The sequence below is a fragment of the Diceros bicornis genome, chromosome 11 (genome assembly GCF_020826845.1).
Source record: "Diceros bicornis minor isolate mBicDic1 chromosome 11, mDicBic1.mat.cur, whole genome shotgun sequence".
Classification (NCBI taxonomy): Eukaryota; Metazoa; Chordata; class Mammalia; order Perissodactyla; family Rhinocerotidae; genus Diceros; species Diceros bicornis.
The window spans coordinates 14,114,443-14,134,285 of NC_080750.1; the positions used below are offsets into that span (position 1 = coordinate 14,114,443).

General features: G+C 37.4%; 1 protein-coding gene across 7 annotated transcripts in view; it reads right to left on the minus strand.

Moving 5' to 3' along the window:
* Positions 1 to 789: 789 nt before the first annotated feature.
* The window catches only part of PRDM5 (PR/SET domain 5), a 197,411-nt gene continuing 178,357 nt past the window's right edge, over positions 790 to 19,843 (minus strand). For 5 of the 7 annotated variants that reach the window (XM_058549986.1, XM_058549982.1, XM_058549981.1 and 2 more), the window contains 2 exons: positions 16,959 to 17,063; positions 790 to 3,719 (listed from right to left, as the gene is read on the minus strand). In XM_058549986.1, the coding sequence (XP_058405969.1) occupies positions 3,555 to 3,719; positions 16,959 to 17,063 (270 nt within the window). In that variant the 3' untranslated portion in view covers positions 790 to 3,554. The remainder of the gene's footprint in view (positions 3,720 to 16,958; positions 17,064 to 19,843) is intronic. The other 2 variants (XM_058549984.1, XM_058549987.1) reach the window with 1 other exon arrangement.

Genomic DNA, 19,843 nt, shown 5'->3' on the forward strand with positions numbered 1-19,843 from the left:
GCGAACGTCAGGATATTTTTGCTCAGAGATGCTACCATAAATCAGGATTCTTTTGTTCTTAGTGATGTTCCTTTTCTCGTGTTGTTTACTTGTGACCGAGAATGAGACAAGAAGTAAGGAAGGGGTTCTCTCTTATGGCCCTGAGACCAACCTTGCTTAACTTGAGAGATATTTTCCAGATCTAGAAATGCTTACGTGTAAACTATAAAAGCATGAGGCCTGGGAGTAATGGCAATTATATTTTTCTCTCATCAAAAACAACTTTAAAACATTCATTTGGATTTTACTATAGAACCATGCTAGTTATAATTCTTTAGTAAAATATAATGCTAACACCAATTGTGGCAGTGATTTACATAGATTTATAACAAAATAAAAATGCTATTGAAGTTCTGCTATATTTACAAATGCTACATTTATGTATATGCAAATCAGCCTCAATATTAACGGTAAAACCTTAGGGTTTTAAAGAGGCACATTTCCTCTACTTACACACCTCCACCCATTCACAACCCCAAGACAAGTTTTCACAAGCAATGTTTAGATTTGGGAAGAAAAAAGTAATTATTTCCAGGACCTATCCTCTCTCCTTCCCTCCCCATCCAGCTTTGGAAGAGGTGGCAACACAAAAATGCCAATGCACAAACCAAGGTTGGAAGCTCCATGTTCCCACTGCAGTCCCCCAGCGAGAGGGCTGCAAAAACGCAGGAGAGCTTTGAGCAAAGTAATGCACTTGCATGTATAAGCATCGCATAAAAGTGCTCTCTTACAGACAGACAGACAGACACACAGAGCATATAAGAAATATGTATTTTAAAGTTAAAGCATTTTAACTATTCTGTGTAACCCCAAGAAAGAATCACCAATGAATACTTTTATGCTGCATCTGTTGATCATGAGTAATCAATAAAAGCTTCTATATGGCCAACAACAACCAAAAAAGAAGAAAGAAAAGGAAAGGAAAATAACGTAAGCCAGTGATTATGAAACAAGAAGGAATTCAAGATATACAAATATCTTGAATGTTAATACACAAAGATAAAAATTATGAAAGGATATCTGAACCTACCTGTATTATTGTATCATTGAACACCTCTTAAAATGACTTAGCCCTGACTTCATGGGCCCCTGAGAGTCTGGCCTTTTCCCAAGCAAGTACTTGAGGCACAATCTTTTACAGCAGGAAAGAAGGGAAAGACACTTCAAAGAGGGTACCTATACTCCAGCTTGCTTATAAGACTTTTCCTCTTTGACTACCTATTTATGTTCTTAATTTCTCAAACATAAAAAAAAATCAGTTCTCATCTTTTGTTATTACTACGTGATTTAAAATTTGCAGCACACAAATGCTAACATGTCTGAAATGCTCATAAATAATCATCTTTTGGATAAAAGGTTACAGCACATAAATAGTCTTTTAAGGACCTGCTTTGGTCTCAGTGCGTTGCAAAGAAAGCATGGTGTACAGTAGGTCTTCCTACACCATTTTTTAAAGTTTTCCTTGACTACAAACCTTCAGGCTGATAAGGCCCAGCACGTCTTCCTCATCAGTTTACTCCACAGCATGGCGACAACATGGTTTCAAGGGTAATTTCCCCAGCAGCCCTGAAAATTGTGAGTCACTGAGATTACACAAAATTGGTATTTGGCTTCCTTTCAAGTTTCACATTCATCACATAATCGGGATATGAAGCATCCCTTATAGAGAAGGCAGCACCCAAAGGAATGAGCAGAACGTGTTTAAATAATACACACTACTAAATTTTACAGCTGTCCTTTTATATTCGAATGATATTAAGCACACTGTCATGTTAAATTGAAAACATTTTAGATCTAAAAATATACTGTAGAAACAAATGACATAGTGAGAAACAAGACCAAAATCTATTTTTATAAAATACAATCTATAATTTCAGATACAAAATGCTACATATAACCATACTTAGATATCATCTAAATTATAATCTGGGGATTTATATTTTTTAAAGTTATCTCTGGTAAGTTTCAAATTTAGTATTTTTACAGAGTTTAAATATCTATACTGAATCTTTATGTTTCTTTTAAAAACTAGAACTGAGCATGAATATAATTCTAAAACAAGATTCCTGGCTTCAAAGAACTGTGTCTTCAGATAACCTTTCTCCTTAAATCATCAGAACCAAATAACTTCCTTAAAATTATACTTCCTCTCTTCTGAGTGGGCTCCACATAGAGAATGTCATGATTCGGGCTTCATTTTAATTTTTTCTGGTTTTTGGATTCCTCTATGCTATGCTGACATCACCTTTACATTTTATCATATCTTCTCCCCAAACAAGCTGTTCATTGTGTTGCTCTCCAGTATTTTACTGAAATAGAACCTAAAGGAAGAAATTATGCTTCTTGCTTCAATTTCCCTTAAGCTTCAGTGATAATTTCAATCATAACAATTGCCAGGTTTGTATTTTTTATTCTGGATTCCTAATTACATAGGATGATTGAGGGTAATTTAAAAGTGTTTCAGAATCACCTACTGCCAAGATTCTGGAAAACGTCTTTTGCAAAACAGAATGTTAATGCTCTGAGGACTCCATTATATCTGCACTAGCACGTTCTGTGCACTTTTATGGAATGAGAGGGGAAAGGGCTGGGTTCCTCATAACTAATATTGTAATGCCACTATTGTCCTGCCACTCTGTCAGCCAACAAACATTGAGAACCTATTCTGTTTCAATTTTTAGTTGTATATATTTGTATATTGCTAATTTCTAAAGATAACCAGTATAAACTCAGGAGGACCAGCTTGATGAATATTTAAGTGTTAGGGTCACATTTATGTAGATCTTATAAAAGTACGCCAGACCATGAATGAAGAGAGGAAATACTGGTTCCTAAGAATTTCCTAAAATGAGCAATACTTCAAGAGATGTTTTAGTTCTTAAACACCTCCTTATTTTAAACTAACCGGTTGTAGGGAGCTATTAAATACGATCTGCTTTTGGTCTGTTTCACAAAATAGCAAGTTTTATCCCGTTTTCATGCTTGAGACTTTGAAAACTCTTGCCCTTATCCTTATCTGCAATGAGATAGTTGGCTATCTTGATTTCTTCCTGACTAAATCAGTAATAACCAGTTGCAATAACCAGCATGTGCACATGCGCACACACGGACACACACACACACACACACACACGGATGGGCACACAAACACACACACACGGTTAACAATAAAATAAAAAGGCCTCATAGGAAGTATGTTAATAAACTTCTTTACAGAGAGATGGCCAAGAAGGACAGCCAGGACTCCTTTTTCCATTTGTATAAGACAGAGCACAAGCAGAATTTTGCAAGGCTACAAAGTTTTTTTTTTTTTTTTCCATTTGTACCATTTCTTGGTAAAAGTAGGGTTTTTTTTTTCTTTTGTCTATGCATCCACAGACTCTAAAGGTAGGCAAGTAAGAACTGTGAGACCAGTGAATGGCTTTTGGCTACTTCTGCTATGCTAATCAGGTGAGAGAAATCTGGGTTTCATATTAGGAGCCCTTCTGAATGGTTCAACTCCTTTACAGCTACCATTAGCTGTCAGCTTCGCCATGGATATTGTCCATGTGCACTTTGAGGTAGTCATTCCTTGTAAACTTCTTATGGCAAAACTGGCATTCTGCCAGCGGACGATTGGGATTATGAGTCATCTTGTGTCGGATCAGCATTTTCTTCAAGCTAAAAGCCAAGTCACAAACCTAGAAAAGACCCAAAGATACCAATCATACTATACTGAAAAACCTGAGGATACACCAATTTATCTTTTATATAATACACATTATGCAAATTCCTATTATCAAGTATGTACTGACAAGCATAAGAACAAAAAGTGCTCTTGAAATAAATGGAATTTAACACTCAAATTCAAGGGTAAGGAAAATTAATTAGAGTTCCCAAGAGTTGTTTGCATTTATTGTGTGTCCTCTGCACCCAACTGCCCTCCCCACCCCGACCCATCCCCAGCTGCTGTATTTAAACATCTCTAGAGAAACAACTCCCTGGAAACAATATCTTTCTCACCATAATGGGTTGTATTGACAATTTCATATAAAACTTCCTAAACAAAACTGCCTTATGGTCTAGATGGCATCTCTCTATCTGGCATAAATGGCACAAGACATTTCTCACCAGTGATCCCTTCAATTTAGTTCCACTTTTGAAGTAAAAGATTAACACTAATTTAAGCACCCTAAGTAGAAGTTTATTACCCACTATTCCAATTTTTTACTTCTTATTATATATACTTCATTTAACTAAGTTAAACTAAGTTTAACAAGTTTACTTCACAAAGCTCTGCTCTATCGCCACCTGGCTCAACACACATTAAACAGCCCAATGATTAAAAATATTGAATTAACACAGAAGATGTAAGGCATAATTAATCAGGTCATAAAAGGAAATGAAATGGAATTCTTTTAATACCAAATTTTCCTTCAAAGTTCGGTGTTATTCACAAAAATTCCATTTACATGAAACTCTTCTTTGTAAAATAAGGCTTACTTAAATAATGTGAAAATACCATGAAAAATGTGAAGAATATAATGAAAGAGGAAATGGCTTGTAAAAATACTGGAAAGGAAGCTGAAGTTCTGAACAAGGTGAGGCTTGTGAAAATACTAAAGCAAATAAAAAATTTGCTCTCTCTCTTTATGGGGGAAGGAGGATTTACATTCACAGCAACAAGAAACTCAGAAAGGCACAGGCCCCTAATATGGTAAGGAGAGGGAGTAGTCCAATAATAATATATTTCCATATACACATAAGTAGCAGCATAGTGATAGAAAGAAAATAAGCCTTGGAGTCTGCTATGGACTAGATGTTTGTGACCCTGAAAAATTCATATGTTAAAGCCCTAATCCTCAATGTGACAGTACTTGGAGGGGGAGCCTTTGGGAGATAATTAGGTTTAGATGAGGTCGTGAGAGTGGAGCCCCCATGATAGGATAGCGCCCTTATAAAAATAGGAAGAGACACAGATGTCTTTCTCTCTGCATGCACACACCAAGGAAGGCCATGTGAGAACATAAGCAGGAAGAGGGCCCTCACCAAGAACTCGACAGACTGGCACCCTGAGCCAGATCCAGGAAGGCAGGGATCTTTGTTTGTCTTGTTCACTCGTATATCCTAAGGGGTAAGACAGTGCCTATGGAATGAGCACTCAATAAGTATTTATTGAATTAACCAACTTGGGTTTGAATTCTGATTCTATCACTTACTAAGGAAGTTTAAATGGACAAACTATGCCTCTTAATTTCAATTCCCTCACCCGTAAAATCACCATAAAGATAGTTATCTCACAAGATTAATACAAAGATTAAAGGAGGTAATCTATGTAAATGGATGTTATATTGCAGACACTCAATAAATGTCAGTGCCTATTTTTTCTCTTTTATATTCTCTGGCAAGAAGAATCATCAGTAGATTTGAAAAAAGAAACTAACGTTAATAAGAGGAAGCCAACAGCCACCATAGGTGGATTCGAGAGAGAACGTACCTATTCTACAGAGTAGCAGTCTATTCTACAGAGTAGCAGTAACACACAAGTGATTTTGCAAGCAAATAGGATAGTTTTCCAGAACAAACACAATGCATCCAATCAATCTGAGGAAAGGATATTTTTCTTTTGAAATAACTTTGTAAACATGAGCTTTGTAATCATAATTAAAAATGACTATATACTTTTAAAGCCACTGAAAAACAAAGCCAAGTCCTTGTAGAAAAGTCAAGGGATAAAAGGGAAAGACCCAGAAACATGAAAGAGCATAAAATGCAATGACAGACTACATTATATATGAGTTATGATAACTGATATAGAAGTATAAAGTACCTTTTTCAAAGACAAGACTCTGAAATTAGGGTAAAAAGGAAAATGCAAACACATGCTGTTCTCACGAAATATACTTAAAACTCACACACCCAAACATAATTCAAAAAGGGGGGGGTCAGAATGTGCATAAACGTGTGCAAAGTGACGCTGATGGGAGTATAAACTGGTACGGAGTAGCCCTTCCTCAAAAGCATCTTGGAAAGATAGAGAGTATCAGTACTAGTGTTAGTATTTTCACAAGCCTTAAAAGAACCAGGAGTGCCACTTGTATGAATATCTCCTAGTTGAAGATGTATATACAAGATGTTCATCCAGAATTATTTATAAAAGTGAAGCACTACCAATGACTTACTTGCCCAGTCAAAGTTAATGGGTATGTTCATTTTGATATAAACAGATGAGAAAATACTTTTTAGCTGTTAAAAAAGATCATACTTCAAAAAATTTTTAAAAGCAAGATAAAATCTAAAGGGAAGAAAGAGTAATGAGATGTAATGCATAATTTAATCTACAATATTGAAATAAAGATTGTAACTGGATCTGTATAAGTAAGTCTATGAGGAAAATGTCAACAGATGAACATTAATATTAGCTGACGTTAGTTGGGAAATTTGGGATTAATTTCTGTCTTCATTCCATTCTGTATTTCCTAATTTTTCAGGAACGAAAAAGTAAGCTTTTATAATTAGAAAGCAAATATCATTTTGGAATAAAAAAATACAGTTGGTTGCATGAAAGTTCCATGTCCTCTTCCATCCATACCTCAAGCCCACCTCCATCACACTTCTGTCTTGAGTGTTATACCTCTCCAAACTGCTCTGATAGGTCTCCATATAGCTAAAGCTAATGGGGCCTCTTGAATCTTCTCTTGACTTCTCAGCATCATTGACATACCTGACCACTTCCTCCTGCCTTTCCTTTGGCTTCTGCAACGATCTGCTCTCCTTGTTTTCCTTCCACTTTTCTAGCATTTTGCCCTCCATTTTCTTGTACAGCCTCCTCCTCCATCCTAACCTTGAAGTTGGGATCTCAGTGCCTGTTCCTTAGCCCTCTTCTCCATTCCCTAGGTATTTTCTCCCTTGGTGATCTTAACCACATCCATGCCTTTTGTTACTATTAATATGGAGATCACTTCCAAATGTCTCTTGCTCATCCAGTCCTCTCTTCTCATCTCCACAGTGGAGTATCTAACTGCCCACTCGGATAGCTCACTGGTACTCCAAATTTAATATGTGGAAAATGGAACTAAGCATCTTTGTCTCCCAAATCTAATTCTCAAAAAAAGTTCTGCCATTCACCTGGCACTTGCTGCAAATCTGGCCGTCCACTTTGACCCAGTGTCTCCCTCATCCCCACCTCGCCTAATCAACTACCACTTCTTCCTTGTACACGTTTCTCCTTGTACAAACGTCTTCCTCTCCACTGCCACATACGACCTAAATGAAAACCACTATCTGCCTAAACCACTGCTTCTCTATCATAAGAAAATGTTCAGCATACATATATTATCTGCATTTTTAAATAAAATATACCATGTGCGCTAATGTATTTATATATTGTATTAAAGATAAACAAAATTTTACGAGAATGTGAAAAAGATGAAATAAACAATATTTTTGGGTTAATAATAATGACTTCATATTTTCACTAGGCAATATTTTAAGATATATATTTAGAGTCAGAGTCATCTTTAACAAAAATACAGGCAAATACATACTTTAAATGTCTTCTTCATAATTACAATTTTTTGGCTTCCTTCTTTCCAGATACGATGGTGTCATTATTTTTTTATCTCAAATTGTTACTGACTGATAGTATTAACTCTGCCATTTTCTTTTTGTTACCTTGTTTGTATTATTAACATTATTTTCAATCTGCGGTTTCTATATAGGCCTCTTTTAAGCCACATGTACAGGATTACTTTATTTAAAAACAGATAGAATCACGTCTCCACTTAACTGAGAACACATAAAATGCAATCCTAACAATGCACTGAAAACAAACAAGTGACTTGGGATTGTCAACCAACATCATTACCATGGAACTGCCACTCTTCCCTCAGATCGCGTTTAGTTCTATACGTCACAAGAGACCAGCTGACAACGGCCAAGTAAAGACACCAAAGTCAAGCCCTCCACTCAATGATAATAAAGATTAATTTTGTTCTTATTTTTAAAACACACAATTAGCAGGAACCAAAGTTGTAATCCTTCCTTCCCACATCCCAGTGGATATCTTGTATGCCTCCTGGGATGTGCAGCTCCTCACCCTGGAAACCAAAGCCTAGACTAGTGCAACAGTCAACTTGAGGGTTCTCAGATAGGGGTGGTACAATTTCCCCTCCCTGCAGGAAATGTCTGGAATTGTGAGGGGTGCTTACTTGTTCTGATGAATGGTGGGTGCTGCTTGCATTTTGTATAGGGGCAAGGATGCAAATACTCTGTTCATGTGTGTGACAATCTTGCACAATGCCAAAAAGCGCCAGTTGATAAATATTCTCTCTGTATTCATTTTCATCCCCTCTGTCTATGTTCCACACAGCAGTGTGAAGGATTTTTTAAAAATACAAATGTCACATTGTTACCTAAAATTCTTTCATGGATCCTTACTGCTTTTAGGGTAACTCACTGAGCTCTGGCCAAACCAATGAGCTTCCTGTAGGCTCTTAAAGACACCAGGGTCTTCCTGCCTCAGTACTTCCTCACTTCTCTCTATCTAGCTTCTCCTGCTCATTCCTCAGGGAAGCCCACCTGACCTGTCTGCTAGGAGAAGTCCTCTGTTAATGCTCTCATAGTAGCCTTTACTTTTCCTTCATAACACTTACCTCGAATATAATTAATTATGTGTGATTGTTTTTATATACGTCTCCTTACTAGTAGAAGGAACATGAGGGAAAGAGTATTAATTCCATAAATATTTGTTTGGTTAAAGAAAGAATGAAAGGTAGGTAGATGATTGCTAGATGGATAAAATTCCTATGAGTAATATAAGTACCCCAAAGGCTGTGGAATATCTCAGGAGAAATCAAAGAACATGTCTATAGAGATTATTTTTAAAGAATTCTAAATTGTTTTTATAAGTATAAATATAATCTGTGATTATAAATAAGATAGAATTAAAATTTATCCCCCATTTTCTATTTCCGTGGCCCCTTCTCTAGGCCTCACATAAAAATGAGCAACAGATGCCAAATTCTTCAATGGCTACCCATTGAAATTACATTCAGAATAAATTCCTTAACGTGGCTGAAAGGCCACCAATTCGCTCTCCAACGACACCTTGCGCCCCTCCTCCTCTCTCTCTGTGCTCCCGCTCCTGTCTTATTGCTCCTAAAACCCCCTGCTCTTTCCCACCTACAGGCCTTGATTTACGCTCTTCCCCGCGCCTGGACTTCTCTTTTCTCCACAGCTGACTCCTTTTCATCTTTCAGGTTACTTTCAGTCACTCTCTCAGAGAATTCTTCCCTAACTACTCTTTCACTCTCCTCATTTTGTTTTCCCTTTCCGAGTCTTTATCATAAAATGCAACTAGATATTTATTCATGTTCATTTGTTTAATGTCTATACTCCACAAGAACCATGAGTTCTATGAGGGGAGGGGACGTGGCATCTTGTTCACTGTTTTATTTCAGTGTCTGGCACTGGGACGAGGTGAACCTAGTGAATCTAGGTGAACCCTTGAAAGGGCTAACATGAGCTTTCACTATGTGCCAGGAACCACGCTTAGCAATTTCTAAGCATTAATGTATTCAATCCTCACAACCACCCTTTTAGGTAATATTAGTACTATTATCCCCATTTTATAGAGGAAAACTGACACACACACTTCTATGTCTCAACCAGTTTGCCCAAGGTCACAGAGTTAGGAATTGGTTTCCAGGATTTATATCCAGGAAGTCTGGATTCAGAGTCTATCCCACCCCACCAAGGAACAACTATTACTAAAGGCTCTAAATTCAAACAGAGATATGTGAGCCGACCGTACTTTTTCAATTTGCCTGGCTGACACCATATTTAAGAAATAAAAACCTCTTTGAAAAAATAAAGGAGGGTCTCAGACAGTTCAGCTCACCAGTGTGTTGTGAGGGATGCAAAGTCCAAGTCCATTTACATGGCCACCATGGGAAAATTACAGCAGCGGAAGCTGGAGAAATGGAAGGGAAGTTGAGCAAGATGCTGAAGTCATTGACAATGCCTCTGAATTAAGGAGACCTAGAAGCTCCACACAGGAGATGGGATGGGAACAATCCAACACATTGTTGAATAGGGGCCAGTGGCGAGGAGTAAATGTCAGTAGAGAGTAGCTGATGTCACAGTTGTGAAGCTGACAACCTAGACATTAAAAGCTATGTTTTCATGAACTTAAAGGCAGTCATTAAGAGACTTCAAACTGATGCTCTGAATAAATCAGGCAAATCCTAGGACATCTGTAGTCATTTTAAAAATAGGAGAGAACAAGAAAGAGTTCAAATAGTGCCATAAGGATGCTTCTTTTTCTTTCTTTCTACCTGTGATTCTCATCCAACCCTTCAACCTTCTCTAACTTAGTATTAATTCACATGCCAAAGAATGGGAAAATATTTATTCTTACTCTAGGCTGGAGGTAAACTGATTTTGTTTTAAAATAAATGAAGCAACATATTTAACAGAAAGTACCTTGAGAGATAAGAATTAGAATTCTATACAACTATCTTCAGTGAACAAATATTTATCAAACACAATATTCCCCACTTCAGTTAGGAACAAAGTGACAAAGTGCACTCTGTCCTGCCCTGTGGAGTCCACAGTCTTAAGGAGAAATATTTGTAATGTCATGAACGCAGTGCTAAGAGAGGCAGAGAGGAGAGAGAAATCAACTCTGCCTGGATGCACAGGGTCTATCATGGCCTAAGTGGGGAAGGACATTCCAGGGAGAGGGAAGAAGGTGTGCAAAGGGCAGAGGTGTGAAGAGCAAGGCTCGTGTGGGAAAGTGAAAACAGCTCACTAAGGCTGAAGACTAGATGCCATTAGAGAAATAACTTGAAAAAGAAATAAGAGTTGAAGGCTGGAGCCAAATCTTGGAGATCCTGGTGATCATAATAAGAAACCGGAAGTATACTCTGCAAATGGTGGGAATTCGTCACAGGATTCTAAATAGAGATTGAAACAAAAATATCATTTAGTCAGCAAGCTAGAGAGTATGGAACTGGAGTCAAGGAGGCCAATACTATTGTTCCACTCCAAGCCAGAAATGATCTAGACATGAACTAAGACAGTGGTCATTAACTCATTTATTCATTCTTTTAAAAATATTCATTGAATGCTTCTTATATGCCAGGCATTGTTCTAGGCCTGGGGATAGAGCAATGACTAATAAAGAAAAAACTCTGTTGTCATGGAGCTTACCATAGATATCATTAAACAAACAAATATGTAATATTTCAGGTAGATATAAGTGCCATGAAGAAGAAGAATATGGGGTGAGGGTTAAGAAAGTAACGGAAATAAGAGAGAAAGTAATTTGAGCAGAGAACTGAAAGAAGCACAGAAGCAGGCCATAAAGATCCCTGAGAAGGGTGTTCCAGGCCAGCGAAACAGCAAATACAAAGACCTAATCACAGCAGTACACTTAGTGGGTCTGAAGAAAGCAAGGAAGCCATGTGGTCAGAGTGAGGTGGAGGGTGGTGGTGACATCAGGGAGGCTGGGGTAGGGGGCTGGGGGTAAAAATCATGTGGAGATTTTAAGACCATGATAAAACTTTGGTTTTCACTCTAAATGAGATGAACAGTCATTGGGGGGTTTAAGCAAATGAGTATAATTCATATTATATATATATCTGACTCAGGTTCTAGAAAGATCACTCTGAGTGACAAGTTTAGGAGAGACTGTTGGGAGCAAAGACAGAAGGAGAGAGATCAATTAAGAAGCTACTGCATTATTCCAGGAGACTAAGATGGTAGCTGTAGAGGTGTGAGAAGTGTTCAGATTCTCAATTTATTTTAAATGTCGAGCCAATCAGATTTGCTACTGGATCGGATGTAGGGAGTAGAGAAAGTGAAGAGTGAAGGTGGCAATGAAATTTAGAGAACGTGACAGGCTTGAGAAATATATAGAAGCAAAGAGTGTTACGAATTCTGGACTGACAGAAAGCTGCATGGGTGTGAACCCTAGAATCCTGACTTGGCCAGTTATAAGTGGTGGACAACAGGCAAGTCACTCAACCTCAGTGAGCCTCAGTTGCTTCATACAGGTGGAAATATCACCTATATATTTCTGGGTTGTGGTGAAGATCAGAGAGAATATATACAAACTGTGGATCACTGTGTCTTTCCCACAATAGAAGCTCAACTAGATGATGCTATTGGTCACGGCTTAGGGAAAAAGAGGTATCTGGTATGAGGCTCATACCTTTGCTTTGGGTTATTTGGAGATGGCAGAGTCCTCAGAGAGATGAGTAGTTGAAGGGAACACGGTGAGTAATCAAGAAGGTTAGGGAGGCCATGATTTCACTTTGGAATATAGGAAAGATGTCTTACAGGCGGGTCAAAATATCTGCCTAGAGTTCAGAAGAGAGATCTAGGTACGAGAAAGAGAGATTTGGAAGTCATCGCCATATGGACAGTAGCTAAAGATACTTAAAGTTCAACAGGTATGGCATGCTGGGTAGCTGCACGGCATGGGATGACGGGGCCTAGGGGTTACAGCAGTGCTCATGAGAGAAGTGGCATTTGGGAAAAATTGCGAAGAACTGAAATAGATATATAGCAATTTTTCCTGTACGATTTTTCTCAAATGCCATTCAAATGCCACTCAAATGTCGTGTGTGTGTGTGTGTGTGTGTGTGTGTGTGTGTGTGTGTACATGCATATATATATGCCAGAGAGTGGGAACAGGATATGAAGAGGACTTTCTAGACAGAGGGAATAGGGTATGCAAGCCACATGGAACAAGGTACAGAGATGTAAAACAGCGTCACTGCTTCAGGAAACTTGAAGCGTTAGTACAAACAAAATGCAGAGTACTGGCAGATTAGAGATTATTAAGACATAAAATAATAAGAACTGACAAAGACCGGAATAATTTTCAGTCAAGTAAAAAGGTGGATTTTATCCTATAGATTGTGAGACGCTATCACAGAGAAGCACCTGATTGGGTTTACACTGAAAAAGTCACATTGGGACATTACTACTGACCCCACAGAAATAAAAAGGATTATAAGAGAATACTATGAACTGTATGCCAACAAATTAGATAACCTAGATGAAATGGACAAATTCCTGGAAGCACATAAATTAACAAAATTGACTAAAGAATAAACAGAAAAATTCCAAAAACAAGTAAAGAGATTGAATCAAATAAAAAACCTCCCCAAAAAGAAAAGTCTAGATAGTTTTACTGATGAATTCTACCAAACATTTAAAGAAGAATTAACACTAATCCTCTCTAACTCTCCCCAAAAATAGAAGAGAAGGGAACACTTTCTAACTCATTCCATGAGGCCAGCATTACCTTGATATCAAAACCAGACAAAGATATTACAAAGACAGAAAACTACAGACCAATATCCCTTATGAATATAGATGCAAAAATCTTCAAACAAACAAACAACAAAACAAAGAACCCTAACAAGCCAAATCTAAAAGCATATTAAAAGGATTATAAGCCACGACCAAGTGAGATTTATCCCAGGACTGCAATGGTAGTTCAACATAAAAAAATCAAACAATGTAATACAGAACAAAAGGAAAAAAACGGATCATCTCAAGTGAGGCAGAGAAGCATTTGACAAAATCCAACACCCTGTCTTGATAAAAATACTCAGAAAACTAGGATAGAAAGGAACTTTCTCAACATAATAAAGGGCGTTTATGATTAATGCCACAGCTACCAGCATATTCGGTGATGAAAGACCGAAAAATAATGCAAAAGAATGGACCCTTACGTCACACCATATACTAAAAAAATTAACTCAAAATGGATCAAAGACCTAAATGTAAGAGCTAAAACTATAGAACTCCTAGGAAAAAAAAGTAAGGGTAAATCTTCATGACCTTGAACTTGGCACAGGATTCTTAGATATGACACCAAAAGCAAAAGGAGAAAAAGAAAAGAACAGATAAATTGGACTTCATCAACATTGAAAAGTTTTGTGCATCAAAGGAATTATCAAGAAAGTGAAAAGACAATCTACAGTATGAGAGAAAATATTTGCATAACATATATCTGATAAGCATCTAGTATCCAGAATATATAAAGAACTCTTACACTCACCCAACAACAAAAAGACAAACAACACAGTTTTAAAATGGGCAAAGGACTTGAATAGACATTTATCCAAAGAAGATACACCAACGGCCAAGAAACAAGTAGATGGAAAGATGCTCAACATCATTAATCATTTGGGAAATGTAAATCAAAACCACAATGAGATACCATTTCACATCCACTAAGATGAATATAATTTTTAAAAATGGAAAGTAAGAAGTGTTGACAAGATTGTGGAGAAATTGGAATCCTTGTGCATTGTTGGTAGGAATGTAAAATGGTGCAACTACTGTGAAAAATAGTATGGTAGTTCCTCAAAAATTCAAACATAGGGGCTGGCCTGGTGGCGTAGCAGTTAAGTTCGCACGCTCCGCTTCAGCGGCCCAGAGTTCTCAGGTTCGGATCCTGGGGGCGGACCTACGCACCACTCACCAAGCCATGTTGTGGCAGCATCTCACATAAAGTAGGGGAAAATAGGCACGTATGTTAGCCCAGGGTCAATCTTCCTCAGCAAAAAGAGGAGGATTGGCAACAGATGTTAGCTCAGGGCTAATCTTCCTCACAAAAAAAAAAAAAAAGTCAAACACAGAATTGCCATATGACACAGCAATTCTACTCTGAGATATATACCCCAAAGAACTGAAAACAGGTACTCTAATACTTCTACATGTTCTGTTTGTCACAGCACTATTCATAATAGTAGAAACAACTCAAATGTTCATCAAGGGATGAATGGATAAAGTGAAGGGATTCCATATACAATGGAATATGTATGTATTCCATTACACTGGAATATCATTCAGCTGTAAGAAAGAATGATGTACTAGAAGCTACAATGTAGATGAACCTCGAAAACAAGCTACGTGAAAGAAGCCAGTCACAAAAGGTCACATACTGTATGATTCATTTATATGAAATACCTAGAATAGGTAAATCTATAGAAATGAAAGCAGATTGGTGGTTCCAGGGTCTGGGGAGAGTAGGGGATAACTGTTTAATGGGTATGAAATTTTATTTGGGGATAATACAAAAATGTTCTGGACCAGACAGAGGTGATGGTTGCACAACATTGTCAATGTACTAAATGCCACTGAATTGTTCACTTTAAAATGGTTAATTTTATGTTGTGGGCATTTCATCTCAATTTAAAAAAAACACCACCTTGGCAGGATGGGGAACACATACATTGGAGATTGGATGTGATAAGAAACAGTGAGGGTCCAGGCTATGCACCACTAGTGGGAATGGAAACTGAGAGGAAGCGATGGATTTGAGGGCTATTAAGGAAGGAGATAGATTGAAAGTGGGGTGAGAAAGAATGACTTCTATCTGGAATGAGGAGGTTAAGAGGACAAGATTTTGGAACAAAGACAGCCAGTTCTCTACTGAGCAGGCTGCATTTCAGGGAAGTTTTGGAGGCGTTAAACTTGGATCTCTGCTCAATAGACCAGTCTGGGCCGCAGATAACGATCAGAGAGAAGTAAACGGGATAGAGGTAGATAGAAAAAGAATCATGTTTCTAACATTATTGTTCTTAAAAAATAACATCATGATCCAGTTTATCTAAGGAAGTAGTCAACAAAAATTTTCAGCATAAATAAAAGTCGGGTTGAGTGTGACAGTAGGAAGATGTCTAAACACAGTTAATATTTAATTTTTATTTCCTACCAGTTATTTGTGTAGTTGTACAATTAAATAATCTAAACAGGTTTTGCCTTGATGAAAATGCTTCCAATAAAAGCACCAATGAATTAAACCAACTGAAAGGATTAAGCTGGGGGCTGGACCCCTCGCTCAGGATAGAGCTATAGACATGTACATTTCTTTCTCTACAAGAAGTTCTCTCCTTAAAGAAGTCCACTGTTGATAGGGGCATTTTATGAGTAGGCCCACTAGGAGAACACTGTTGCCTTAACCCTACACCACAGTTTCACAGAAGGACAAGGAAAACATCTTGCACTTGTGAGTTTCCTTTCACATGGACTGCTTATCCCATGCCTTGTCCATTGGGATGTGTCAATGGGACTGAATACTTGAGTTTCCCCTCAACATTTAAAGAGAATCCTGTACTATGCAATTTCACAAATTACAACTTTAATATTTCTTCTTACATTGAGCTACATTAATACTCTTTTTGCTATTTTTGTGTTAGAAATAAGCATCCAACTGTTTTCCCTAACATCTGTGTCAATTTTCTGTCAATTACCAATCTTACACAGGAGAACAGGGACATGGTTCATTGAGGAACCAATTTTTTTCCTATATTAATCAATGCTCAGATGAATTTTACTGACAATGTAGTATTTTTTTCCTTTCATAAATAATGTAAACAACTATGTTGATAATTACATTTCAATTCAAATATCATAAACAGAAAATCTAAACAATTAGCAGTAGGGTTATTTAAACAAAGGAGTTTATGCATGTTTTAGAAATTCATTGTTTGGCTTTTACAAAATAAATAATATCTATGACCAGTTAAATCTTTGGTTTAACTGTCATTAACCTGTCAAAGACTTGGGCAGACACATGAAACCTGCCTCAAATCATCATGCATTTATACCTTGGAAGAATATCTCAATGGCATTAGAACAGGGTGCACGCATATCTTAAAGAAAATCAGAGTTTATTTGCTGCAAGTAAACCAGGATGAATAAAATCACTACAATGTGTTACATGGATTATGTAATCAAAAAGTATAAACAGCACAAGACATTAATAGACACAGACCAGCACCACAAAACACACACACTCATACATACACAGACGCACAGATGTGCACACACACGCGTGCGCGCGCACACACACACCCCCCCCCCCCCGTTACAGGAGGACACTAGGAAAAGAAAAGAGAAGCCAAACTCACATCACACTGGAAAGGCTTCTCTCCGGTGTGCGTCCTCTTGTGCTCATCTAGCCCTCGCTTCTGGCTGAAGGCCTTGCTGCACTCTGAGCACTTGTATGGCTTCTCCTGCAGTCAATGAAAAGAGACAACCATGACTTCAAGTGAATGCACAGTCCTCTCATGAAGGTGGATGTGTGGGGGTATTTTATCTAGTTCTGCAGGGTGCTGCAGCAAATTCACAGGGGTGCCATGAGTTCTTTTAAATTTGCAGGGGAAACAGCAATACTCAACATTTGTGGGACAGTCTGAAAACTACCGGCTCAAGGTAGTTCTCAGTTCCAACATTAGATTACGCTACATTTCTTTCCATGAAGTCCTATCTCTGCAAAGCTGGATTCTGAACGCTTGCTGTGATCTAACTACTTGATGAACTGAACTCTTAGGTTTGCTTTTGGTCTTGAGATGCCATAAAAATTTAGTGAGATACTAAGGGCATCATGGACAAAGAAAGTCTGGGCCCCCTGATTTGATGGTGCAAATTGTTTACTGTTTTGCAGGGATTCCTGGGAATGAAAAGTCAGAACCAAATTTTCCACAGAGTGTGGGGGCTAAGTTTAAAAAGCTAGAGCTCAATTGTGATTTAAGTATTTTCATTTCTGTTGTCCAATTTTTTTTCCTAGGTAGGATATTCTTTTATAAAATCTAAACTACTTTTTAAAATGAGGCAATATTTTATTGTTGGTCACAGACACTTAAGAAAAAGAAATATGTCCATAGGAAAAAAATGGACTACTACTTAGCAATAAAAAAGACAAAATTGTGCCATTTGTGATAACTTGGATGGACCTTGAGGGTATTATGCTAAGTGAAATAGTCGGACAGAGAAAGACAAATACCATATGATTTCACTCATATGTGGAAGATAAACAAACAAACACACAGATAAGCAGAACAGACTAGTGGTCACCAGAGAAGAGGGTAGGAGGATGGCAAAAGGGGAAAAGGCACATATGTATGGTGACGGATAAAAACTCGACTGTTGGTGGTGAACATGACACAGTCTATACAGAAACTGAAATATAATAATGTACACCTGAAATTTACACAATGTTATAAGCCAACATGACCTTAATAACATTATTTTTTTAAAAAAAGAAAAACTGTCCAAATTCCTTAGCTATCTTTGATACCAGGAACTTACAGCACCATCTTTTTAGCTTGGAATGAACTGCAAAATAAATTAATTAACACTGTTCCATTAAAACAGCTGGTCAGTTATTAAATAGCGCATTGATAAAAAGATTTGTTTAGATTAAACTTGCAACGAGTTTTTTAAAAAAACATACCTTCAAAAATATTGTTGTAAACACTTTTTTGGATTAAGGTAGTGTGCATATGTTTTTAATTTCATGTTATATAGGCAAGTTCTATTTACATTTTCTCCTTAGTGTTTAAAAGAATATAAAAATTTCAGACTTACAAAACGATAAGAAAATAACAAAACAGAAATACGTGTGCCCACTAGCTAGCTGAAGAAATCAAACATTACCAGCACAGGTGTACTCACCAATGCACCCACCACCCACTAACTGCAGCACCCTCCCACCTCCTCAGAGATGCCCACTGCCCTGGATGTGGGGCTGACCATTCCCTTGCCTTTCTCTCTATTTTTACTGCATATGTACGGATGGATCGCTAAGCAAGACAGTATTATTTTGTCTTTTAAAATTATGTAAACAGTATCCTATGGCATATATTTCCTGTGAGTTCTTTTGAACTTATTTTTGCTCAACATGATCTTTATGAGCTCCTAGGTTGCTCTTTCATTTTGTGAACACATGTAACTCCTACTTATTCATTTTTAATGCTGTATAGTGTTACATTCAATGGCTATACCATAATTTGCCTATATACATTCTCTAGTGATGGATAGTTAAGTTTTTTCCAATTTTCCACTCTTACCAATAATGTTGCTCTGAATATTCTTGTACATGTATACTTGAACACAGAGGAATGTAATTCTCTACAGTATGTGTATCTAGAAGTGTGACTGCACTTTCAATTTTTCTAGGAATGGCCTAATAGCTCTACAAAGTGAATAAACCATTTTAGGGGCCGGCCCCGTGGCTTAGCGGTTAAGTGAGCGCGCTCCGCTGCTGGCGGCCCGTGTTCCGATCCCGGGCGCGCACCGACGCACCGCTTCTCTGGCCACGCTGAGGCCGCGTCCCACATACAGCAACTAGAAGATTGTGCAGCTATGACATGCAGCTATCTGCTGGGGCTTTGGGGGGAAAAATAAATAAATAAAATCTTTAAAAAAAAAAAAAAAAACCATTTTACACTCCAAAATCCAGTGTATTCTTGTAATTCTATCACCGTATTTTACAAATTTTGAGACTCTCATTAGATACATGATGAGTGCATGTAAGTTGAAAACTATTACATTCCTGGAAAATAGGACATTTTATCTTCTCAAAGTGACCTTCCTTATCTGTAATAACCTTTTTTACCTTAAAATTATTTTGGTCTGAATATAGCTATAAAAGCTTTTTAAAATTAGTATTTGCTGGGGAGTGGGGGAATTGGGGAGATGTTGGTCAAAGGGTACAAATTTGCTGTTAGAAGATGAATAAGTGCTGGAGATCTAATGCACAGTATTGTGATTATAGTTAACAATACTGTGGTATACACTTCAAACTTAAGAGCCTAGATCTTAAATATTCTCACCACAAAAAAGAAATGATAATTACATGATCCGATGGAGGCGTTAGCTAACACCATGGTGGTGATCACACTGCAGTATATAAATGGATCAGATCAACACGCTGCACACCTTAAAGTTATACAATGTTATATGTCAATTATATCTCAGTTTTTAAAAAGAGGTAAAAAAATAAATAAAATAA